This window comes from Phocoena sinus, chromosome 8 (assembly GCF_008692025.1).
Source record: "Phocoena sinus isolate mPhoSin1 chromosome 8, mPhoSin1.pri, whole genome shotgun sequence".
Classification (NCBI taxonomy): Eukaryota; Metazoa; Chordata; class Mammalia; order Artiodactyla; family Phocoenidae; genus Phocoena; species Phocoena sinus.
Genome location: NC_045770.1, coordinates 101,612,398 through 101,637,905, shown reverse-complemented (window position 1 = coordinate 101,637,905; position 25,508 = coordinate 101,612,398). Strand labels below are relative to the sequence as shown.

Genomic DNA, 25,508 nt, shown 5'->3' with positions numbered 1-25,508 from the left:
GGTGCCTGAGGACAGCCTCAAGAGGTCCACAACCCACCTGGAAGCCCTTCCAGCCTGTGACCCAGGGGCCAAAGGGCACCCCTTCTGCCCTCCCTTCTCGTCCTCCTCAACTTCTGGGACTGCTCAGCCTTGCTGGTTCCTCAGGGCTGACCCTCAAATTAAGTACTCTGTGCTTAGCACTTTAAATCCCAACAACCCTGTAAGGTAGGTAATAATCCCCATTTTACAAGTGGGGAAAGTGAGGCTGAAACAGGAGACATCACGGGCCCAGGGCCAACCAATTAGCGAGTGGTGGAGTCATGATTCAAATCCAGGCCTGCGGAACCCCTCTTCCCTGGACTGCTTTGTTCCCATGAAGGAAATTTTAGAATCAGCCCGTGGAAGAGGAGAGGTTGCTTAGGGTTTGAGGGCAGAGGACAATCCCTTGCCCGGGTCCAGCTGAAACCACCCCCACACAGGCCACCTATCCTGTTGGAGCCGTCCAAGGACAGGGGCAGAATCTGGGGCCCCTAAACCAGTGATGAAAGCTCAGGGCTTCAGCATGGCCACCAGGGAGGAATTGCTCCTGGCCCTCGAGAATTTCCTGAATGCCTCACGATCCCCACCTGGGACTCTAGTCTGAGCAGCGGGACAGGGTCCCTCACGTGCTACAGCTTCTGCCTTGAACCCATGAGGGGTGGTGAGCAGACAGCGCCAGGCACAGAGACACCTGGACAGTTCAAATGGCCAGCTCAGCTGGAGGGGACCTAGAAGAGGGGCAAGAGACCCAGAGTCTGAACAAGGTGAGCTTAAGCACCGCTGAGCATCACTCCATCAGCTCATGAGCCACAACCTCGGGAGCTCCCCGCTCCCACCTACAGGGAGACAGAGAAGCCCAGGGATCGTCAGCCCCTCTGAGACTATCACAGCGATGTGACCAAGGCCACCACCCTGGGTAGGAAGAGAGGTTCTGTCCATGCTATTTCATCCAGTTTACCTCCCATTTTCCCACCATGCCCTGCACTCACACCACTGGGTCTGCAAGTCCCTCCCCATTTCTGCCTGCGTAAATGCCACCTTCTATGGGCAACCCACACTGCTTTGATCCCTCAGATCTGGTCATTTTCTCCCTCTCCTGAGACCACTGAAACTGTGTGGACCTCTCCTGTGGCATTGAGGTCAGTCTCGTTTATGCTGTAATTGTTTCTGTCACTTCTCTGACAAGTGGACTGCAAGTTTCAGCAGGCACCATAGCTCCTAGCATGGGGCCTCATACACACAAAGCATGAGACACATTGGATGGATGGAAGGAAGGAAGGGAGGGAGGGAGGGAGGGAGGAAGGAAGGAAGGAAGGAAGGGAGGGAGGGAGGGAGGGAGGAAGGAAGGAAAGAAGGAAGGAAGGAAGGACGGATGGGGAGATGACAAGATAAACAGATGAACAAATAAGTGGGTAGGAGGGTGCATGGCCCACAGAGATTCAGTATGGCCTCCGTAATCAGCCAGAACTGCCCCTCCAAGGGAATGAGATTTCCCTGTTTCACTTATCACAGCCCCTCCCCTGCCTCAGTGAATTGAAGACTTAGAGACTGTACTGTGTGGAGCTGCAAGGGACACGGGGAGTCAGATCTCTGTTCCTTCCCCCACTGGACCTCAGTCTCCCTTATATAAGATGAGGACATTGGACTCGATGATTCTTTGGGCCTTTCCAGAGCAAAACACATGTCAGTGCTGGGACCCAGCAAAGAACAGGGCAACTGATTGAACCTAGTTCAGCTTAGAGGCTCTAGAAGAGTTTGGGCAAAAATGAAGAAAGAGAAAGAAAGAAGGGGGAAGGAAGGAAGGGAGGAAAGAAGGAAGAAAATCGATTCCCATGCCCCAAGTTAAAAATGCATTTTTAAAAATGCATCTAGTATGTAAGATTTCCCAAATGCATCATTTCTTTAAAAAAAAAAAGTTAATTTCAACATATTGAATTTAGGATCACAGCATTTAAGAGGAGATGGGTCCTCTAATATAATGGAGCTGCCTCAGGCTGGGATGGCCTGGGGCAAAAGGTGCCAAAGGGAAGGATGGGCTGGGAGGCTGGGAGTGTGGAGGGGGCTTCTCTCCACCCCCTTCACCACTTAAGCAGACCACCTCCTTTAGGATCTGACTTATATGTTGACCTTAGGAACCCACTCTATTGTCTGAATAAAAGGTTCCTGTGTGTGTGTGCGCGTGTGTGTGCGCGCGCGCGCGCGCGCGCGTGTGTGTGTGTGTGTGTGTGTGTGTGTGTGTGTGTGTGTTTTAAGCCACTTAACTAATAAAGAGAAACAAGAGGCCCAGAGGGAGGTGATTTGCCCAAGGTCGTACAGCCAGTGCATCACCACATTCCTTCAGTTCAGATTCAGGAATCCAAGCACATCCATGGGGGCCTGGGGCACTGCCCCTGACTGGGCTATACTCTGGCTCAGCTCCAGCAGCCTCAGTGGGAGGTCATCAGGCTCCTTTAAACAACATTCCACTAGGACAGGAACAATCAGATAACCCTGGCCCAATTAGGAACCGGAAAGTCTCACAGAGGGCGAATGCCCAGAACCTGGGGGCTCAGGGCGGGGCCCAGCTCTCTGCAAGCTTCACAGTCGAAAACCTTCCTAAAACAACCCCTTGGCCGCCTCGGAGCATAATTGAATCTTCCTTTGATGACTCCGGATCTTGCCCTGCCTCGGGCCACTTTAAGAACATCAATTACTGCTGGGCCCAGGTGGGGAGCGGAGAGGAGGGGCTGGACCCGGGTTACAGCTGACCCTGCCCTTGGGGAGGCCGGTAGGGGAGGAAGCGCTGGAGGAGACTTCAGGGGGAGCCTGAGCCTCCAGCCTGAGCCCAGGGAGCTGGATGCTGCCTTGGTGGAGAAGAGGCCAAGGAAGATAATGGGGAGCCCCCTCCCCAACCGAGAAGGGGAGCCGTAGGTGGGCTCCTTCTTAGCCCCCAGAGCAGGCAGGAGGGGCAGCTCCTAGGGTCCCTGGAGGAAGAACCCGAGAGCTAAAGGCAGGCAGGAGTGATGCTGAAGGCCAGGCTAGGAGACCTTGCTCAGGGAGAGGCAGCACAGTGCCCCACGGGCTTTGCAGAAATGTTGGCTCCAAGAGACAGAAGTGGGCTTAGAGCCACACTGCCCCTGCCCTGCCACCTCCTGGCTGGGGAACCAGGAGCAAGTTACTTAACCTCTCTGTGCCTCAGTTTCTTAGGATAATGGTAGAATAGTAAAACAAGGCTGCTGTGAGGGTTAAACGAGACTCACGTTGGCTGCTAGAAAGTGGGGGCTTAGGGGGCTTCCCTGGTGGCACAGTGATTAAGAATCCGCCTGCCAATGCAGGAGACACGGGTTCGAGCCCTGGTCCGGGAAGATCCCACATGCTGCGGAGCAACTAAGCCCATGCGCCACAACTACTGAGCCCACATGCCACAACTAGTGAAGCCTGCATGCCTAGAGCCCGTGCTCTGCAACAAGAGAAGCCACGGCCATGAGAAGCCCACACAAGGAAGAGTAGCCTCCACTCGCCACAACTAGAGGAAGCCTGCGCACAGCAGCAAAGAACAAACGCAGCCAAAAATAAATAAATAAAATGAATAAATTTATAAAAAAAAAAAAAAAAGAAAGTGGGGCCTTAGACCGCGGTCTCATGAGGAAAGGGCTGGAAGCACATACATCAGATCACTCACAGGCCTGGCTGTCAGGTGAGACTGGGCGTTTTGTTTTGTTTGACTTGTTTGTATTTCCTGTACTTTATGCGAGAAACAGTTGATTATACAATTAAAATAATATTCAGAGGAAAAAACAGAACCATAGGGACTGCAAGCTGTCTTTAAAGGGAAGCAGTTGTCAGAAGAGGAGCCCATCCACGGAGCATGGGGATGGAAGCGGGCGTGGGTGTTCCTCTGGGTCTGAGACTCAGACAGGGGAGCCCTGGCTGCCCCAGGGGCCCAGGGGGTGACAGCCTGGAGCCCTCAGGGACAGACACAGGTGACATTTTTGGCCAGGACGTGCCCTACTATTTCCTGTGCCCTACCAAGAGGCACCAGGCAGGGGAAGTCAGTGCCCTGGAGAGTATTGTCCACTCACGGGCAGTAGCACTTCTCTCACTGGCTCTTCTCAGCTCCAAGTCTTCAGACTGTCAGCTCAGAGAGGACCCTGGGCCCTCAGGACTCAAGCCAGCCCCCCACCCCCTCCCCAGACTCCCCCTGCCCGGACCACCTAGGCTTCGGTCCCCCCCGCCCCCACTAGGCTCAGCCAGGCCACCACACCAGCCCTTGCTGAGGCAGCCCTTTGAGGAAAGCTGGGCTTAGTGGGTCCACAGCCCTGGCCCTGCCAGTGTCATTAATCCCGCAAAGAAAGTCAAACATTAGCCTGGGAAACAGCTTATGCCTTATATAAGCTCCCCTGGGGAAGGCACAAACACAGCTTGTTGGAGCCGAGCTGCCAAAACACAGAGCTGCCGGACCCTGGGACAGAGCAAGGGTTTCAGCCACATCGACCACCGACCCCGCCGGAGGGAGGAGCCAGGCCCAGGTACCAGGTGAGGAGGGACCCCTGGGAAGCCCCCAAGGCCGGGCCTTGCTTCCGCACTGCAACTGACCAAGTCCCTTATGCCCTCTGGGATCTGCGTGGCCCCTTTCTGCTGCCCTGCTATGGTGCACCCAGCCCCAGGGGATACCCAAAACCAGGAGGCGCCGGGCTTGGGGAGACCTTCCCTGCAGACAACCTGAGCTCTGCCAGTCCTGTATGTCTGCTCGCGGCAACCAGGGACCCCTCCCACTTACTCCTGACATCCATCCTGTGGGGACAACGTCCAAGACGGGGCCCCTTGGTCCCAGCGGCCTGGCCTGCACTGCCCCATGCCTGCAGTGCGTGTGACCAGCCTGGCTGAACACATACACCCACGAGTCCCCACACGCACACAGCGACACACCCGTGCTCACACAGCTGTGCCCTTACACTCCAGCCTAAATGTGCACATCCCAGCAGACACTGCCGTGAACACACACCACACCTGTGACCCCACGTCTGTACGCGTGGTTGGGTACATCCTCATCCACACGCAAAACTGTGGGTACGCACAGCTGAGCCCCACATCCTCACACACTTCTACATACACAGGCTTACACATACACCTGGGCACACCCTCCCCCTTGTGCTTCCACACCCATCCACCTGCCCGCCCTCACCCCCGTGCACACATCCCTCTCCCCGGCCTGGTGCCCCACCTGCCCGTAGCTCCGGCTCATCTTGTCCGGTGCCATGACCTTCGCCGAGCTCGTTGACCGCGTGGCCAGCAAAGGGCCCTTCCAGTTCCTGCACACAGTCCTGCTCGGCCTCCCGATCCTGAGCATGGCCAACCATAACCTGCTGCAGATCTTCACAGCGGCCACCCCCGCCCACCACTGTCGCCCGCCACCCAACGCCTCCGCGGGGCCCTGGGTGCTCCCCATGGGCCTGAATGAGAAGCCTGAGCCGTGCCTCCGTTTTGTATATCCACCCAACGCCAGCCTGCCCAATGACACCCAGGGGGCCACCGAGCCCTGCCTGGATGGCTGGACCTACGACGTCAGCACCAGGGACTCCATTGTGACTGAGGTATGCCCAGAGGCCAGCCCTCTCCCTCCGATTACAGCAGGAACCCCACATTCATGGACAGGGGAGCATGAGACCCAGGGACAGGGCACTGGGCAGGCAGAGAGGAAGGACCTGGGTGCAGAGACACACCAACCAAAAGGTTCCGTCTCTTCACTTTCAGAGTGCAAACAGTCCTTTCTATGCCAGGCGCAGTGCCAAACTCTGGGGATACAAAAATGCACTGTCCCTGTTCCCGCGGGGTCCACCGCCTAGCAGGGGTAACATCAATTAACGAGAGGACCACACAAAGAAATGTCAAATTACAACTTCAAAGTACTTAAGGTTGTGACCTTAGACTACCGCCTACCCCTGGGCTGGGGGCAGGGGCCAGGGGAAGCTTCCTTAAAGAAGTGACCTTGGGCAGAGATAAGGGAGTCCAGCAAGATTTAGCCAGGCAATGGGGAAGAGGAGGAAAATTCCATCTTGTGCAAAGGTCTCAAGGTGGGACAGTGTGTGGAGGAGGGGATGGACAGAGGTGAGGGTTGGAACATGCCCGAGCAGACCCAGAAAACATCTCATCCTCTCCTGCCGTCACTTATGTGTTCATCTCCCGTTCATTCACATCCTCATTTATTCACTGATTCTTTTTTTTTTTTTTTTGCGGTACGCGGGCCTCTCACTGTTGTGGCCTCTCCCATTGCGGAGCACAGGCTCCGGACGCACAGGCTCAGCGGCCATGGCTCACGGGCCCAGCCGCTCCGCGGCATGTGGGATCTTCCCGGACCGGGGCACGAACCCTTGTCCCCTGCATCGGCAGGCGGACTCTCAACCACTGCGCCACCAGGGAAGCCCCTATTCACTGATTATTTTACCCACCATCTCCAGGAGTTACAGAGTTAAATCAGGCTCTCGAATGACCTAGAGACCATGGTCAGATGAAGAGAGCGAAACGGGAATTGGCATTCATTGAGGATCCACAAATGGCCAGGCACGTCTTGGCCTCTGGCAGACATTGTCTCCCACACTTTGATTCCCACAATGATATTCTGTTGAAGGTGATTTTATCTCCTTTTTCATTCAAAAAAAACTAAGACTGAGAGGAGGGAAGTGAAGGTCCAGTGCCACACAGCTGGTCAGTTTCGGAGCTGGAATTTAAAGCAAAACTCCATACTAGGCACGGGGGGACAAGCATTCATGGCAGTACAAAAGAGTGGGGGGACCACGGGATTTTAGGGAGCCTTCCTGGAGGGGGTGACATCTGAGCAGTGAGCAGAGGCCAATGTTTTCACTCTCCCTTCGGGGACCATGAGCCCCTCGAGGGCAGGATCTTGCTTTTGCCACATTAGAAGAGATGCATTTCAAAGTCTTTACCTGGTGCCAGTCCTGTGCTGGGCACACTATGAGTGTGGGCTCCTGGAATCCCTGGAGATGGCATCTCAGTGAGGGAAGTACTGTTAGTACCTTCAGATGAGGAAACCGAGGCTCAGCCTGGTTCAATAACTTTCCCAGGATTACATATGATTCGGACCTGGCAGAGAGATGATTTGAATCCAGGGCTATCTATGTTCAGAATCTACGATTGCTATTCATTTGTCTAGTGAATATTTATTTCTGTATAAAGCACTGACTACGTGCAAGGCACTGTCCTAAGTGCTTTATAAATATTAATCCTTTTAACCTTCCTGACACCATTATAAGATAGTATGGTAGGGCTTCCCTGGTGGTGCAGTGGTTGGGAGTCTGCCTGCCGATGCAGGGGACACGGGTTCGTGCCCCAGTCCCAGAGGATCCCACATGCCGCAGAGCGGCTGGGCCCGTGAGCCATGGACACTGAGCCTGCGCGTCCGGAGCCTGTGCTCCGCAACGGGAGAGGCCGCAACAGTGAGAGGCCCGCGTACCGCAAAAAAAAAAAAAAAAAAAAAGATAGTATGATAAGCCCATTGTTGCGATGGGGAAACTGAAGCACACAGAGGATGAGGAGATTGTTCAAGCTCTCGCCACTAGTAAGAGGCAGATTCGGGATCTGAACACAGGCACCTGCCCCAAAGCCGCGCTCCTAACCATCACATCTGCTGACTCTCATAGCCCCGGATACTCCATCCCTGTCCTATGCACTTTTTCTCCCCAGCACCCAGCCCAGTGCCTGAAATACATCCAGCATCCAACATTTATTGACAGCTACACTCACAGTACAGAGGACACAGACTCAAAGAACTCATGAGCCCTGCCTGTCCTCCAGGTGTTCACCTGTAGTGAGGAAAGTCACCAGCAGCGCGGTGGGGTAGGCAGGCTTCCCAGGGCAGGGGCTTTCAGCTGCTTTGCTATATCCCCAGCAGCTGGAACAGTGCCTGGCACAGAGGAGGCGCTCTGTGAAATAAATATTTGTGTAATGAATGGATACAAGCTTTATAAAGTCAGGGTGCTCTGGGAGCCCAGAGGAGGGGCATGGAATCTGCCTGGAGGGGGAACACAGGGGGGCTCACTGGAGTCAGCAAAGCCTGAGCTGAGTGTGAAGGAGGGGTCAGGGTCAGGGAGGGGGCTGATGCGGGCAAGTGTAGCCGAGGCGAAAGGAACAGAGTGCCTGGAGTCACAGGCACAGTCACGGCAGCATAAAGAGAGCAAAGCAGTAGGGACTGCAAGAGACCCAGGGAGGCGGGAGAGGCGGGCAGCGGGCTGCGGGGGCCAGGGACATAGGGAGGAAGCGGGCCAGCAGGAGGGCCTGCCGTGGATGCCGGGGCGACGGACCCTGTCTCGAAGGTGACGGGGGGGCCGTTGCACGTACTCAGATCACCTTCTAAGGATCCGCACTCTGTGATCTCGGGTGGCCTCGGCCTACAGCAGCGGCTTGAAGCAGGGTTTCGATCCCCAGCCAGAGACTGAAGTCAGGCCGCAGCAGTGAGAGCGCTGAATCCTAGTCACTAGACCAGTGGCCAGTGACAAGGCCCTGGCCCTTCGGCTTTGTAGAAATGAATTCCCACAAAGACAGAAAGTAGTGAAACAAGTAAAGTATTTATTAGGAGGTAAAAGGGTACATGTGGATAGACACATGGGCCGACTCAGAGAGAGGGTTGCACCCTCGTGGTAGTTTTTTTGTGTGTGTGTGGTACGCGGGCCTCTCACGGTTGTGGCCTCTCCCGTTGCGGAGCACAGGCTCCGGACGTGCAGGCTCAGCGGCCATGGCTCACGGGCCCAGCCGCTCCGTGGCATGTGGGATCTTCCCGGACCGGGGCACGAACCCGTGTCCCCTGCATCCACACGCGGACTCTCAACCGCTGCGCCACCAGGAAAGCCCCCTTGTGGTAGTTTGAATCACTTATATGGGGCATTGCTTCCGGGTTTCCTTTGGCCAATCATCTCACTTTGCCTGGTTCTGAGTCCATATTTTGTTTATCTCAGGGTCCTCCCATGTGTGCGCGCGCATCTCTTAGCCAAGGTGGATTCTAGCAAAGAGGCCTGTGGGTAGGTTGAGGTCACTTACTCTGGAGAGGCGCCCCCTCCGTTGTTGACCTTCAAGGAGTCTTTCTGAGCATGTAGAGTTGGGAAGGTCTCCTTGGCTTCAAGAATGAGGCATATGCAGTCTTTTATCTCTTATCTGGACAGGGCTCAGCTCTCCTCCCTCCTGCTACTCTGGCGTATCTGTCCACAGGGGACGAACTCCGGCTGCTCAGCCTGGGGCCCATCTATCTCCTGCCTCAGCTGCAGGGCGGAGAGTAGCTTGCAGAGGATTTTGGTCCAGCAGCTGCGAGACCAGTTAGCAGGTTGCCACAGGGACCCAGGACCAAGATGACGGATGGCAGGGGCAGTCGGAGTAAATACCAGAGAGGTTTGGGGGTCAGAATCTCTGGGACTCGGGAACCAAATGGATGTAGGGGCGAGGAACAGGGTTGGGGGTGGGGGGCATGGAAATGCCCCAATATCTGTAACTAAGTTTCCAGGTGTGTGGGCAACTTGCTGTACGTCTGGTCTCTGGAATACAGAGGGAAGGGGTAAAGCCACCATCCGTGTCCTCCAGAATACAGAACCTAGACGAGGAAACAAAAATCCTACAGGGAGCGATGAAATAATAACCATCGCTACCCCTTACCGCGTGCTAACCCCTTGCCAGACGGCTCTAATCCGTTTGCTCGTATGGACTCATTTAATCCTCACAGCAACTCTCTGAGGTTAGTACCTATATTATGTCCTTTTTGCAGATGAGGAAACCAAGGTACAGGTTACTGGCCCAAGGCACCACGTCGTATAAATGCTGGAGCTGGGAGCCAAACCCAGGCAGCAGGGCTCCGGAGCCACCTGCCCCCACTTCCCCACCCTGTGCTCCTGGGGACTGCATCCCCCGACCACTGCACCCTGGGCTAGGTTCTGGGAAGCGCTCAGTTAATGCTGAATGAAGGCCATATGCCCTCAGAGCCCGGCCGAAGGCACTCAGACAGTGCTGACTGCTGGGAAGTGTCTTCCCCTCCAGGGTGCACCTTGAGCTCCAGGGAGCCTGGCCAAGAGCAGCGCTTGCAGGTCTTTTTTTTTTGGCTGCGTTGGGTCTTCGTTGCTGCACGTGGGCTTTCTCTAGTTGCCGCGAGCAGGGGCTACTCTTTGTTGCGGTGTGCGGACTTCTCATTGCGGTGGCTTCTCTTGTTGCGGAGCACAGGCTCTAGGTGCGTGGGCTTCAGTACTTGTGGCACATGGGCTCAGTAGTTGTGGCTCGCGGGCTCTAGAGCGCAGGCTCAGTAGTTGTGGCGCACGGACTTAGTTGCTCCGTGACGTGTGGGATCTTCCTGGACCAAGGCTCGAACCCGTGTCCTCTGCATTAGCAGGTGGATTCTTAACCACTGCGCCACCAGGGAGGCCCAGCTTGCAGGTCTTGTACCCCATCAAGCACCAGCTGAGCACCCAATCACCATTCCAGCTGTTAGGACCATGTGAATCTGCGTCCCAAATACACAGGGTTTCCACCAGGCCTCAGGGTCTGCCCCCTTCTCCAGGTCGGGTCCTGGTCAGGCCCAGGCTCCCTGAGGACTCTCAGCCATGAGAACCCCTGATCAGGGTCCTCACCCAGTCAGGGAAATGTCAGTGGCCAGACCCAGCCAGGTTCTCTTAGCAGCACAGCAAGGTCAAGCCCCCTCTGTTTGTGGTTCAAGCCGTGGCAGATCCATGCTCCATCACTTGGGGTGGGGTGGGGTTCCGGTCCCTCACGGGGTGGAGGTAAGACAGTGGCTGGCTCACCTAGGGGTGTGTCTCTGGCGTGGAGGCAGGGACCTGGGTGTGCCAGCCCTGGAGGGAAGGGTGGTAATGAGGAAGACAGCACCTGGCAACCAACTCAGTCCAGGTGACCCTGGTTAGTAGGCAAGGAGCCATCTGCCAGGTGGACAGCGTGGCACCATGAGCCAGGACCAAGCAGCAGAGTTCACATTCTGACTCTGCCGTTTACTGGGGATGTTACAACCCCAGAAGTCTCAGTTTCCTCATCTGTAAAATGGGGTAAGAGAACAAGTGTGACCATTAAAAGAGATAATGCAAGGCCAGCATTAGCACAGGGCCTGGCACCTACAAGGTGTTCAGCTAATGTTTGCTGCCACTGTTGCTGGTGTGGTGGCCATGGTTAATAGAGATGTCCTGAGAAGTAGGGGGTTAGTGCCCCCAGAAGAGTAGGGGGACTCCCGGTAAAAGGAGAATCAGCTCTCACAGCTCTTCCCAGCTCACCCAGGCCGCAGGGCTTTGTCTCACTCCACCCCCCAACCCAGCACAGGCCAGCACGCAGGGCCCAGCTCAGCCCCCCGACAGCCAGGGACCTGGTGAGTCATCTCCCTCCCCACCTCAGTCCCCTCATCTGTAGAATGGGATAATAAGGACCTTCCCTGCAGAGGAGGCGAGGGTGGGAGGGCTGCGCTGGGTCCAGCCAGGAGCACGGGGGGTTTCCCTCCCCCTTCTGATCCCATAAGCTTTGCTGGCAGAGGCGACCACACATTCCTTTCTCTGGGTTCAGCAGAGACAAGGTAGGAATTTTTCAGAAGGAGCTTTACCAGGACGTTAAGAGGAAACAAAGGCCTTTCTTTTAAGTCTGGAAAGTGTGAGGAGTGAGGACTGTGGACTCTGGATTCCCTGGAGAGGAGCCCACAGCTTCCACACCACAGAATACAGCCCTGTGGGGGCCCAGCTCAGTCTGGAGGCTCCGGAAACCCAACCCTGCAGCCCTCGAAGGCCCGGGCCTGACCTTGGATGAGCAGGCCCTCCCTCTGAGGCCCCTGTGAGTCGTCTTTGGGCCTTGAGCCTTTCCGTCCTGTCTCCAGGGCCACAGAAATCCTGTCTCCCCACACAGGTCCCTGGAGGCCCCAAGTCAGCCGCTGGAGAAGCAGAGATCCCACTCAGTGGTCTTCCCAGAAGTGGGTATCCACCCTGGAAATTTCCCCTGCCGAGTGTCTGGTCTTCCTCCACGCTCACCCCCAAATCCCCAGGCTGCCCACCTCCCAGACCATCTGTCCACCTCTTGTCTCCAGCTGAGCCCCTGCATCACCCCTACTTGCTCACCCTGGCCCCTGCCCTAGGCGCCCCTCCTATCATCTCCCCTTTCCTAGCCTCCAATCTGACTCTTGCGTAATGACCAGCGGGTCCCAGCTCAGCCACGTGTCTGGGCTAGCCTGATCCCGTGCCGTGGCAGCCCTCACCTAGGAAGCTGTAATTTCCAGGCAAGAGGAGCCCAGGGCCATCCCCTGGGCTCTCCAGGGTCAGGGTGAACATCTACCGCGTGCAGGGCCCTGGGCTGGTGCTTCGCATTCCTTCTTTCACGACCCCGCGAATCTTCTTTTATGGCCACTGTGAATGTTGCCCCTTTTTACAGAGGAATACACTGGGGTCAGATCCAGAAGGTGGCTCTCTCAGCCATGATGGTGAAATCAAGTTTTTGTAGGAAGAGGGATGGGGGTCCTGACTCCAGAATCCACGCCCCTTCTACCGCATCACACGTCCCGGTGAGCACAGGCCTTACAATGACATGTGACAATAATAATACAACAGCTATCACATAGAGTGCCGACTGTTTGCCAGGTATAGTGCTGGGTGCTCTTCATTCCTTATTTTATTTACAATCTTGAGAAGCAGGTATTAGTATTACCCCCATTCTACAGATAAAGAGACTGAGCCACAGAGAGGTTAAGTAACTGTCCCAAGAACTCACAGCTACTAAGTGGCAGAGCTGGAGACTCATGCCCTTTTGAGTCTTCCCAGGTACCTGGCTCTCTGGCCTTTGCGCCCCAGCCTTGGTTCCATCAGAGGTCCAAGAGTAGACAGAGGCATAGCAATTCTCCCTAAGCTGTAAACTGGAGCCAAAAGGCCCCACATCTAGGGACGTTTGTTTCCCTTGTCCCTGCTCTGGAGGGAGTACGGACCATGTGTGGGGTCCCCTGGCAGAGTCAGCCTACACACACACACACACACACACACACACACACACACACACACACGGAGCAGGGTCCCCACCCTTGATCACACATGGCTCGCCCTGACTGTTTACATCACGCCTTCTTCTTTGCCCTCTGAGGGGCCTCCTGGCCTATGATTTTGCTCCGCTCCAGCTCCTGAGCCTGTCCCTCACCCTTTGGGCCTGACATCAGATCAGCCCCCTTGGCTCTGGCCTTGGCTGCCTCCTTGACCATGACTCCAGCCCATCCTGTGCTTGTGTCTTATAGTGACGCATGGCTACAGCTCCCATGGACTGAGCCTTCCCTCCGGCAGCTCAGGACTCAGAGCGCTAGTTCGGCGTCCAGAAGACCTGAGTTTGAGTCTCTGCCTTGAAATGAACCAAAGCTGTGCTTGGGCAAGTTATTTACCCTCTGACCCTCGGGTTCTTGGTCTGTAAAATGGAGATAATAATAGCACCTGGGCTTCCCTGGTGGCGCAGTGGTTGAGAGTCCGCCTGCCGATGCAGGGGACGCGGGTTCGTGCCCCGGTCTGGGAAGATCCCACATGCCGCGGAGCGGCTGGGCCCGTGAGCCACGGCCGCTGAGCCTGCGTGTCCGGAGCCTGTGCTCCGCAACGGGAGAGGCCACAACGGTGAGAGGCCCACGCACCACAAATAAATTAAAAAAATAAAATAATAGTACCCACTTCATAGGATTATTATGGCATCATTTGCAAAGCTTGCTCTGGAGCAGAGTAAACCCTCTCTTTCTCCCCCACCACCTTCCTGGTATATCATCACTCAGGAAGACACCGCAGTGGGCTTCCTGTTCTTGCCTTCCTGAATCCAGCTCCCTAAGGAGTAAACATTCCAAGAAAGGAAAAAGAAGGCCAAGAACATTGGAGGGAATATTGGGAGCAAGAACTCTGTGTGGAGCTGCCAAAAGCCGATAGACAAGAGGTCAGCCAGGCCATGCCATGGGCTACATAGAAGCTGAGTGACCGGTTCCCTCCAGTCAGCTGGTTACCTCTTCCTCTCTGGGCGTCATCAGTAAAATGTGTATAGCAACTCCATTAATGATTCATTGGACAAACATTTAACATTCACTGTGCACCAACTACTCTGCTAGCTGCTAGGGTTAAAGAGTCAAATGAGATGTCTCCGCCCTCGGTGCGGTTACGGAATGCAGGAGAGATAGACAAGCAAATAGGCAGGTAGCGTGCTATGTAATCTGTGTCCTCTTCGAGGTAAGAACGGGATGCTGAGTGTGGAAGGAGAAATGAGGAATTACACTGGGAGTCTGGACGTGCTTCTCAGCCACTTGTCCATTTCACGAATATTTATTGACTACCTGCTTGTACCAGGCAGCCAGAAAAGATGCTTCTGGCACTCAGAGTAAGTGATCTTGACGTGTCTTTTGAAGGACTGACAACCTTGCTAGAGTAGGGGAAGATATCAAGTACAAAAGCAAAGAGGAACACAATAGCCTGAAGCTTTTGTAGGATCACTAGTGTAAACCTGATTACAACCACGGACCCCACGTGGCCAGGCCTATGCTTGGAGTCAGGGTCAAAGGAAACATAAATCACTCTCTCAGCACCTTGAAGAATGGAGACTTCAGCTACAGGTTTTCTTAACACAGAAAGCATGCCAAAATCCCTCAGAATATCTTCCCTTCCCCCCCAAATTCCAGGATGCCTTTAAAAATCTCTCCAGGGCTTCCCTGGTGGCGCAGCGATTGAGAGTCCACCTACCGATGCAGGGGACGCGGGTTCGTGACCCGGTCCGGGAGGATCCCACATGCCGCGGAGCGGCTGGGCCCGTGAGACACAGCCACTGAGCCTGCACGTCCGGAGCCTGTGCTCCACAACGGGAGAGGCCACAACAGTGAGAGGCCCGCGTACCGCAAAAAAAAAAAAAAAAAAAAAAAAACTCTCCAGTTCTCTCTATATCTGGTCCCATGCTCTTGTGTTCCCAGTCCCCTTCCGAGGTCATTTGGGGACTGAGACACACAGCAGCTCCGCCATCTTCAACACGTGGCTTCCAGAGTTGTTCTAGTTATCACCATTCCTAACCAACGGGAAGGGGGAAAGCACGCAAGTCCAGGCCAGGGATTCCCTCTTACTCAAATGAAGTGGAAGCAGCATCCATTTCTTCCACTCACACGTCATTGTCAAGAATTACATGGCCCTTTACACCGTATGCTACACAGTACAGGATGGCTCTCCAGACACCCGCTGGCCTACTCCTTTCACACCACCTCACTTCCTCCTTTACTCTTTTCCCTCCCCCATCCCCACACATGTACCATGCAGGCTCCCTTTCCAGCCAGAAGAGCCCTGGGTTTGCTGGCCACTCTGGGCCACTGTGAGCAAGCTGGAGGACCTGGAGACTTCACCCTTGCCCAATCCCCCTCGCTTCCCGGGAGGAAAGCAGAAAGAGCTCCCTGGGATGTGTGGTTCTTTCCCCCGCACTGTTTTGCTTCCAAAACATTCTCATCAGGCATTTCCAGTGAATGAGATTCTTCACTTCATTACACAAGTAATTCAGGACAACTGGACAAAGGGTGTGTGCTGGGGATTAGCAGGAGATTAGGCCAGACAGGTGGGCAGGGGCCAGAGCCTGAGGGCTTTATAAATCTGTGTTAACAGAGCTTTCTCTTTACCCAGAGGGCAAGAGGAAGCCAGGGGGTGCCTTAGGCAAGGCAGCAAGCTGACTGTGAGAGGGGCTTCAGAAAAGCCACTCAGGTTACCAGGGAAAGAATGGATAGGAAGGACTGAGGTCGAAGGTTGCGAGACCTGTCAGAAGACTGTTGCCGATAATACTCTTTGGGCTCAATTTCCTCAACTGTAAAATGAGGATGACGGCAGCTCTACATCGTAAGGTTGCTGTGATGACTAAAAACATTAAGGCGTGGAAGGTGCTTGCTTAGAACAGTGCCTGGTGCAGAGGAAGCCCTCAATAGATATTGGCTGTTATTCTTTTTTTTAGATTTATTTTATTGACATATAGCAGATTTACAATGCTGTGTTAATTTCGGCTATACAGCAAAGTGACTCAGTTACCCATATATACACTCTTTTCGTATTCTTTTCCATTATGGTTTATCACAGGATATTGAATATAGTTCCCTGTGCTATACAGTAGGACCTTGTGTTTTCATCCATGCTATATATACTAGCTTGCATCTGCTAATCCCAAACTCTCAATCCATCCCTCCCCTGCTCCCCTCCCGCTTGGCAACCACAAGTCTGTTCTCTGTGTCTGTGAGTCCATTTCTGTTTCGTAGATAAGTTTGTTTGTGTCATATTTTAGATCCCACGTATAAGTGATATCATATGATATTTTGTCTCTCTCTTTCTGACTTACTTCACTTAGTGTGATAATCTCTAGGTCCATCCATGTTGCTGCAGATGGCATTATTTCATTCTTTTTTATGGCTGAGTAGTATTCCACTGTATATATGTACCACATCTGCTTTATCCATTCATCCGTCAAGGGACATTTAGGTTGTTTCCATGTCTTGGCTATTGTGAACAGTGCCGCTATGAACATAGGGGTGCACGTATCTTTTTTAATTATAGTTTTGTCCAGATATATGCCCAGGAATGGGATTGTTGGATCATATGGCAACTCTATTTTTAGTTTTTTGAGGACCCTTCATACTGTTTTCTATAGTGACTGCACGAATTCACATTCCCACCAACAGTGTAGGAGGGTTCCCATTTCTCCACACCCTTTCCGGCATTTGTTATTTGTAGACTTTTTAATGATGGCCATTCTGACCAATGTGGGGTGATACCTCATTGTAGTTTTGGTTTGCATCTCTCTAATAATTTGCGACATTGAGCATCTTTTCATATGCCTGTTGGCCATCCGTATTTCTTCTTTGGAGAAATGTCTCTTTAGGTCTCTACCCATTTTTCGATTGGGTTGTTTGTTTTTTGCTTTTGAGTTGCATGAGCTGTTTGTAAATTTTGGAAATTAAGCCCTCATCGGTCTCATCATTTGCAAATATTTTCTCCCAGTCCATAGGTTGTCTTTTCATTTTGTTTATGGTTTCCTTTGCTGTGCAAAAGCCTGTAAGTTTCATTAGGTCCCATTGCTTTTATTTCTACTGTATATTGGCTGTTATTCTTAATCCAAGCATAAGAGGATGAGGCCTGCACTAAGATAGCAGTAGTGGAGATAGAAGAGTCCAGATTCGAGAAATATTAAAGGACTTGCCTGGTGGTCCAGTGGTTAAGACTCCACGCTTCCACTGCAGGGGCCATGGGTTCGATCCCTGGTTAGGGAAGTAAGATCCCACATGCCGCTAGCGGTGGCCAGAGAAAAAAGAAGTATTTACAAAGTGAGAAACTAGAGGATGAAGCGATTGTAACATGGGAGAGGAAGGAGTCCAAAAAGGGCTGCCAGTCACTGTGCTTCAGACCTTACAGGGAGAGGGTGGCAAGTCTCGCTGACTCTGAGATGCCCAAAAGACACCCTCCAGGTGGAGATTTCAAGTAGGCTGCTGAATCGATGGGTCTCAAGGCCAGAAGAAAGGTTGGGCTAAAGAGAGGGATTTGGAGTCTTCACCATAAAATAGTCATTGAAGCCATAGGAGCAGGTGTCATTTCCTGGGGAAAGTGAATAAAAAGAGAAAGATCCACGAAGAGGCCTGGGGAACTTTTAAGGGATAGAGAGAAAGAAGGCCGCAGAGGGAGGGCAAGGAGGAAGACGGGAGGAGGCAGAGGTCAGCGGGGTCACGGGCTGCTGAAGGGAAGTCAGGTCAGGAAATAGAAGGTTCCAATGGGTTTGGGGAGCAGAGTTTCAGTGGAGGGGTGGAGGCAGACTCAGGAAATGAGTGGGACACGAGGACGGGGTGACAGCCAGGATGGCTCCTTGGCTTTGAAGGGAAGAGAGAAATGAAGCAAATGTGGAAGGGAAAGAGGCTTTAAATGGAGAGACTGGAACACAAGCAAATGACGATGCAGAGCAGTCAGGAGACAGACTGAAGGTGTGAGATGGAGGGAGGTGGCAGCGGGAGTGGCCCCTGGAGGAGAGAGGGGGCAAGCAGAGGGACCAGCCTCGCACAAGTGAAGTTGGGGAGCAGACACACAGGTAACCACAGGACGCAGGTGAGCCTGGAGGAGCTTGAAGACAGACCTGGCTGTGACAGCTGAGCAGACTTCACAAGCCATATGGCAGGCCACATGTGCCGAAGGGATGTTGTCATTGCAGAACCACAGGGCCAGCCTGAAGGGGGAAGCGGCACCGGGAGCAGGGGCCAGGCTCAGGGAAGACAAGCGCGGGAGCTGGGGGAGGGAGCACACACGTGGGGGCGCAGGCTGAGCGCGGCTGAGAGGCTGGGCTGGACTGAGCCGGGTGGCCGGGTGACCGGGTGGCTCTCTCTCTCTCCTGCGCAGTGGGACCTGGTGTGCGACTCCAACAAACTGAAGGAGATGGCCCAGTCTATCTTCATGGCGGGCATACTGATTGGGGGGCTCGTGCTGGGAGACCTGTCTGACAGGTGAGACGCGGGGGCCTCGCCAGGGGAGGCACAACCCATGGAGACGCCCCGCCCCTCTCCATTACACCCATGCACCCCCAAAGAGGCCAAGAGCTGGGGTAGTGCGGAGAGATGGTCCGTGCTGTGTGGCCGGCCCCTTTCGGGGCCACAGCCTCTCCCTGCCCCAAAACCCCTACAGCTTCAGTCTGCCAGCCTCCCCAGACCTGGGGAACCGGCCTCAGGGCTTTCAGACACAGTAGTGGCTGCATGGCCGTGGAGGTGGGTGGATGAACGGCTTGGAGAGGACAGGTCCTTTGACCCCTGCTCAGGTAGCTAAGCTGGGGGTGGAGGAGATCACTCATTAACTCAGACGTCTAACATGTCAACAAAAAAAAGCAATTACCAGCAAGGCTCTGTCTGGGGAGGGAGTTACACGCCCTGCCTGGCCCTTTGGGAGGTGGAGGGTCCAGCCCTTTGCCCTGCGGAGTCACTGCCCTTGGCCGGCTCACAGCAGCAAACGACCCTCTTCTTGTTCGAGCTGCAGGTTTGGCCGCAAGCCCATCCTGACCTGCAGCTACCTGCTGCTGGCTGCCAGCGGCTCAGGCGCAGCCTTCAGCCCCACCCTCCCCATCTACACAGTCTTCCGCTTCCTGTGTGGCTGCGGCATCTCAGGCATCACCCTGAGCACCACGATCTTGAGTGAGCCACAGGGGGAGGGGACGGGGACCGGGAGTTTGGGGAGCACCAGCCTGAAGCCAAGAGTGTGGCTCAGCCACAGGCACCGGGCGACCTTGGTCAGGCAAGGCGCTGCCCCTCTCAGGACCCCAGAGGCCCCCCCTGAACGTAACAACAAGCATAGCAGCAGCAGCTCCCCCGGGCCTGGCATCTGCCAGGTACATGACCTCGTTCAGCCCATACGCACAAGTAGGTCAAACAAGGGACGTCACCCGCCACTGGAGAGGCAGTCAAGACTGCATGCTTGGGAGTCAGTCAAACCTACGTTTGAGTCCTACCTTCTTGAGCCTCAGTCACCGCATCTCTAAAATGGGGGCGATGAAACCTTAGGATCAGGGTCAGATCAAGTAGCCAAAGGAGGGGCAGGAGCTGGTGCCCCTTCTCAGGAGGTGCCCACCGCCCAGTAGGGTCTTAATCTGGTCCTTGGGTTCCTCCTGCAGGTGTCGAGTGGGTGTCCACCCGGATGCGGGCCATCAAGTCGATTTCACTCGGTTACTTCTACACCAGTGGCCAGTTCATTCTGCCTGGCCTGGCCTACGCCATCCCCCAGTGGCGCTGGCTGCAGTTAACCGTGTCCATTCCCTTCTTCGCCTTCTTCCTGTTGTCCTGGTATGTGACCCTCTTTTCTTCAGCCCCCTCCTTAGAGCCACCGGGATCAAACAGGAGGAGCTCATGCCTGACCAGGCTGGCTGACTCTGTCTGTCCCGAGACACCCCATCCCAGAGTCAGGAAGGGCATTCCAGGGAGGAGGAACCACACACCGAGGCATGCGGGGAGGGAACGCTCGGCTGGGGGTGGTGGTGAGGGGGTTAGGGTACGGCTGTGAAGAGCACAGAAAGCCAGAGAGGCCTCGGTTTCACGTGGAGGGACAGAGAACGCCTCTGAAGGTGCCCGGGGTGCTGAGAGGCCTGACCGAACTTCCGTTCGTGACATAATCACACAGAAGGACAAACCCAAGTGGGTGGGGATGAGAGACAAAGGGGAGTGACCGCGTGGGCAAGAGGAGCCTGGGGGATGAGTCTGAGGGGCATTTTGAAGGAGAAATCTTCAGAGTGTGGGGACTTCTGGATTTGAGGTATAAAGAAAAGGAAAGCCACAACCTGAGAACCTGGGAGAATCAAGGGGTCTGGGGCAGAGACCCCGAGTGAGGACATGTGGAAGACAGGAAACCAATCTGTAGGTGGTAGTTGATAGCTGGGCCCAAAGAACAGGAAGTAATGAACAAGCCCAGGAGCAGAAATGAAGTCCTGGAGGATCCTTTATCCAGCACTTACTATGTGCAAGGCCCTGTTCTGGGCACCAACCCACATCATACCAACACTCACAGCATCTCTGTGTGAAGGGGACATTAGTATTCCCATTTTACAGATGAGGAAACCGAGGATGAGAGAGGTGAAGCAATCCTCCAAGGTTACACAAAAAGATGCAGGACTGGAATGGGCCTCCATTTGAAAATGAGAATAAGCTCCCAAGGGGACGGGCAATCTTGCAGTGAGAGAGATGGTCCGAGAGCCCAGAGTGGAGTTCGGCGTGTCCACAGCCTAGGATGGGAGCCGAGAATTGGGAGGCAAAATAAGGGCAGATGGTCAGCAGGTCCCTTCACTGTATGACTTGGGACAAGCCTCACCCACTCTGGGCCTCAAGATTTTTCTAGGCAAAATGGAGATACCGATGCCTGTCTCCCAGAGTTACATGTGCCTGGTCCACAGGAAGTCTCACTGATTGGAAGCCACTGTTGTCATTATTCTCAGGGAGAGGAGGATGGAATCCAGGCCCTGGCTATGGGATTTGGGAGGAAGTCACCCATCATCTTGGTAGGCGCAGGCTGAGAAGACTGTCAGGGCAGAAATAAGACCACAAGGCCAGAAGGGCAGGTAGCAATGGGCCCAGGAAGCTGCCACTACCAGCAGGACCAAAGGTCTGAGGCCAGGTGACCCGTGTCCACTCCCCTGAGGGTCTCACTGGAGCCAGGTCCTGGGTGCCTGCGGGGTCCACAGCCGGAACGGACCCCATCTGAGACCAGACTTTTCCAAGCTTCCCTTCTTTCTCCCCACGCCTCTGCCTCCTCCATTTCCCTTCAATTTGTGACCCTCAGGGTTTGCTCAGGGATGAACCAATGCCAAAAGCACAGCCCAAGGGTGGGGGAGAGTGAGGTTGGCCACACACTTGCCAACCCCAAGGCCCCATGTTGCGCTTGCAAACCGTCCCCTGACCCAGCAGAGTTGGCCTTTTGCAGGGAGAATCAAAGGGTCCCCGGACCCATTCCCTAGACCACAACCCTAAACCCCTTCCTAAGCTGCCTTGGGACTGCAGCCCTGCCCCCGCTTCACCCAGGACCTGGAATTGGGCCCAAGGACAGCTGGGGACGTGGACGTTTAGGACCCTCCAGCTGTCCAGCCTCGAGCATGCCAACCCTTCCCCAGGCCCCACCTGCCTTGGCCTAGGGCCCGAGGCTCCTAGCTAAGAACAACACCCAAGGATAACAAGCTGCCCGGGGTCGGGGGGCAGGGGAACTGCTCTTCTGGAAAGGGAAGAAGAGATCTCTGGAATTTGTGCTGGCTGCAGGCAACCCAGGTGCAGAGCTTGACCAAGTTTAAATTCCATGAAACCTGCAATAAGGCAGCTCGGGTTTCTGGTCCTCCTAGCCTGCGGCCCTGGCTCTTGATCGTTTTCCAGCCTCTCAGAAGAACTTCTGGTGTTGGAGGTGGGGGGTTGGGAGCCACTGTGACTCGGTTCTGGCCCCCAGGTGGCTGCCAGAGTCCGTACGCTGGATGATCCTCTCTGGAAGGTCCTCCAAGGCCCTGAAGACATTCCGGCAGGTGGCGGCCTTCAATGGCAAGAAGGAGGAAGGAGAAGCACTCAGCCTGGAGGTAGAGACCCAGAGGGATTGTGGTCTGGGGCACGAACATGGGCTCTGCTCTTGGACTGTCCCCTCCTCTTGCCTCTGTTTCCCCTGCTCACAAGCCTACATCTGATGCCCTAAGCAAGCTCTTACAAAGGCACCAGGCCTGCACCTCCCTTTCTTCTCCCTCTGCCCACCAGCTGGTCGCTAATGGACCCCTCCCCTTCCTCTGCCCCAAGGAGATCAAACTCAACCTGCAGAAGGAGATCACCTTGGCCAAGGCCAAGCACAGCATAGCTGACCTGTTCCGGACACCCACCCTGCGCCGTGTGACCTCCTGTCTTTCCCTGGCCTGGTAACCCGCCACCCCTCCCTGCCCACACCCTAGCGCCCCTGCCAAGCAGGGGCCATGAACAAGGCCTCTGGCAGGCTCACCTAAGGGCAAGGCCTAAAATACCTGCAAGAAGAGTCAAGGGATCCCCTCCTCAGGGCTGCCCCAGTCCAGCCCCAACCCCAGAAATCTCTGGCATCCCTGCCCCACACCCAGGTCCAGCCATAAGGGTCTGCTTCCTCCTGGGGTCACACCCACCTCACCCACAGGGCAAATGCTCCAAACACCTTCACCAGCTCACATCCCTACACCTTCGCCAGCTCACATCCCTACCATGTGAGCTGTGCCTCTCTGTCCCTGCCCCCCACTGGTTCCGCTCTGCCCTCTGGGACCCCACAGAACAAGCCTGGCTCTCAGGGCTTCAAGATTTAATGACAGAAATTGTGATTCTTCTAAGTCTTCTCTTTTGCCCGACATCCCACATCTCCTTCAAAGCCCTTTCCGTGACCTGGTTCTGACACCCTTCTCATCCTGGCCACCCCCATGTGAAAAGGATTCAGTATATCCAGGAACTCTTCAAAAGGGATCCCACAATTCTGAGAGGGGGAGGGGAGGCATCTGACCCATGTGTGCAGCCCTGGGCACTTTCACCTCCCCCATCTGAATGTTAAACCATTACTCAACAAAGAGAGATTGTTTGCTGCCTCCTTTGGTCTCCAAGAGTCCCTCCAGGATCGATATTCTCTGGAGTCAGTTATATGACACTTTGTCACCATACCCTAGACCATGTCCATGTCAGACATAACCAGTCAATCCCAGGACTCTCTCACTGAGCCCAGACACAATCTCAGAGGCCTCAAAACACCACTGAAGCAGCCCCTATCAATCTGCTGCAGTTGGGACAAGAAATGAAACTATTCATCATCCTGGTGACCCAATGAGCAGTATGGGGAGAGGCCCCCGCCTGGCCGTGGGTCTTAATCACTCACTCTCTGACCCTCAGGTTTTCCACCGGTTTTGCCTACTATAGTTTGGCTATGGGTGTGGAGGAATTTGGCGTCAACCTCTATGTTCTCCAGCTCATCTTTGGGGGGGTCGATGTCCCAGCCAAGTTCATCACTATGGTCTCCATAAGCTATCTGGGCCGGCACACCACGGAGGCCGTCGTTCTGCTCCTGGCCGGAGGATGCATCCTGTCTCTCATCTTTGTGCCTTCGGGTGAGAAGCTGGGTCGACCCCCAGAACCCTCCGAAAGAGGCTGACCCGTGAGACCAATGTGTCTGTGGGCCTCACAGGCTGGGAAGTGGGGTTCCAGGGACTCCAGATCTGCTGAGTCTGCCTCTAATTCACTGTGTTACCTTGAGCAGCTCCCTGTACTCTCTGGGGCTCAGGTTTCTCGTCTAGAAAATAACACAGGTGGGCTAGATGACATCAAAGATCCTTTTCAGATCTGACTCAGGGCAAAGTATGGTGGTGCCTACACAGTGAGAGGAATTGCTTGGGATTTGGGTGTTGCCTGGGTGACATCGCTGTAGAAGACAAGCCTGGATCAGAGCCCAGTGCTCAAGGAACACCCCACAACCTACTCCACCATGACCTTGGAAAAGCCACTTTTACTTTATATAGATGTTTGTGTGTTGATACACCTATATCCTTCCAAAGGAACTGGAGATATTTTTGGACAAAAACAGATACAACAAATGATGAGAATAGGGAATCAGAGCCATGGAAAAACCCAAATGCAGCAGGACACAAACCTGCGAAGCACTGGGAATAGCAGAGGGGCTACGACTCAGCTTTTTTTTTTTTTTTTTTTGCGGTACGCGGGCCTCTCACTGCTGTGGCCTCTCTCGCCGCGGAGCACAGGCTCCGGACGCGCAGGCCCAGCGGCCACGGCTCAAGGGTCCAGCCGCTCCGCGGCACGCGGGATCCTCCCGGACCAGGGCACGAACCCGCGCCCCCCGCACCGGCAGGCAGACCCCCAACCACTGCGCCACCAGGGAAGCCCTACGACTCAGCTTTAAGTTTGGATGTGAGCTGTCTGGCAGCCAAAGCAAAAAGGGAGACAAGGTCTCTGAGGAGTGAGAACACTCAGGGGCTCCTGAGCCCCCAAGGTCTACTGCCTTTTCTTTCCTGTGCAGACTTGTTGACCCTGAGGACAGCACTGGCTGTGTTTGGGAAGGGATGCTTGTCCAGCTCCTTCAGCTGCCTCTTCCTCTACACGAGCGAGCTATACCCCACAGTCATCAGGTAGGTGCTGGGCCTGGAAGCGGCCCAGCCAAAGGATACAGGGGCAGGTGGGATTGTGGCCCCTGTCCAGGGGTCCCAGAGCTGTTCTTTGAGAACCCTCACAGAGGCTGCCAATCTCTGCTCTGAACTCTCCCAGGCAAACAGGTATGGGCATAAATAACCTGTGGACCCGCGTGGGAAGCATGACGGCCCCACTGGTGAAAATCACCGGGGAGCTGAAGCCCTTCCTCCCCAATGTCATCTTTGGGACCATCGCCCTCCTGGGAGGCAGTGCAGCCCTCTTCCTGCCTGAGACACTCAATCGGCCCTTGCCAGAGACTGTTGAAGACTTAGAAAACTGGTCAGTGCCCTGTTTCTGGCCCCACCAGTGCTCCTCCTTGGGGAAGCCCAGGGCTTTTCCTGAGCTCTCTTTCCCTAGGTCCCTGCAGGCAAAGGAGCCAAAGCAGGAGCCAGAAGCGGAAAACGCATCCCAGAGGATCCCTCTGCAGCCTTGTGAACTGGACCTGGGCCCCAACTGAAGGCAACAGACCCTCCTTTCCCTGCCCTCCAGAGACTACTCCCAGCCAGGTCCTTGCCTGTCTCTGGGCTCCGCAGGCACCTTGGGGAGGGCCCTGGGTGCAACGATGCTCGTAGGACACAGTCTTCTGAGAGCTTGGTGGAGGTATCTCCACCACCACCGGGGCTCCCCAACCCAGCCCTGGCCAGTGCAAAAGTTTGGCCACAGGCCTTTGCACACCCCACCTTGCCCTCACCCTCCCTGCATCCCAGGCCCTGCCATTCTCCTGTCCAGCCCTTCCCCACTGACCACTTCCCCCATTGTTCCCACTCCCTTCCCCTTCTTGCTCCCACCCCTTTCGGCAATGGGAGGTTTCAATAAACAGCAGTGAAGAACTCAAGCCATG

General features: G+C 54.9%; 1 protein-coding gene across 6 annotated transcripts; it reads left to right on the top strand.

Moving 5' to 3' along the window:
• The first annotated feature begins 4,417 nt into the window (after positions 1-4,417).
• Positions 4,418-25,502, top strand: SLC22A8 (solute carrier family 22 member 8). 6 transcript variants are annotated; one of them, XM_032642053.1, is made up of 11 exons: positions 4,418-4,533; positions 5,232-5,591; positions 18,366-18,469; positions 18,993-19,147; positions 19,624-19,792; positions 21,930-22,053; positions 22,265-22,380; positions 23,360-23,574; positions 24,498-24,606; positions 24,743-24,946; positions 25,025-25,502. In XM_032642053.1, exons 2-11 carry the CDS (start codon positions 5,256-5,258, stop codon positions 25,122-25,124), a joined length of 1,632 nt encoding a protein of 543 aa, XP_032497944.1. In that variant the 5' UTR covers positions 4,418-4,533; positions 5,232-5,255; the 3' UTR covers positions 25,125-25,502. The 6 variants fall into 6 exon arrangements, with proteins under 6 accessions (XP_032497944.1, XP_032497949.1, XP_032497946.1 ...); XM_032642058.1 differs by having other exon boundaries at positions 4,420-4,533; positions 5,504-5,591; XM_032642055.1 differs by having other exon boundaries at positions 4,451-4,533; positions 23,387-23,574.
• The last annotated feature ends 6 nt before the right edge of the window (positions 25,503-25,508 follow it).

Excerpts from the sequence above, each read along its gene's own strand:
- SLC22A8 (XM_032642053.1), top strand. The coding sequence starts at position 5,256 with ATGACCTTCGCCGAGCTCGTTGACCGCGTGGCCAGCAAAGGGCCCTTC. Across the intron at positions 5,592-18,365 it reads GGGACTCCATTGTGACTGAG|TGGGACCTGGTGTGCGACTC; the intron begins GTATGCCCAGAG and ends TCTCCTGCGCAG. Across the intron at positions 22,054-22,264 it reads GAGAAGCACTCAGCCTGGAG|GAGATCAAACTCAACCTGCA; the intron begins GTAGAGACCCAG and ends CTCTGCCCCAAG.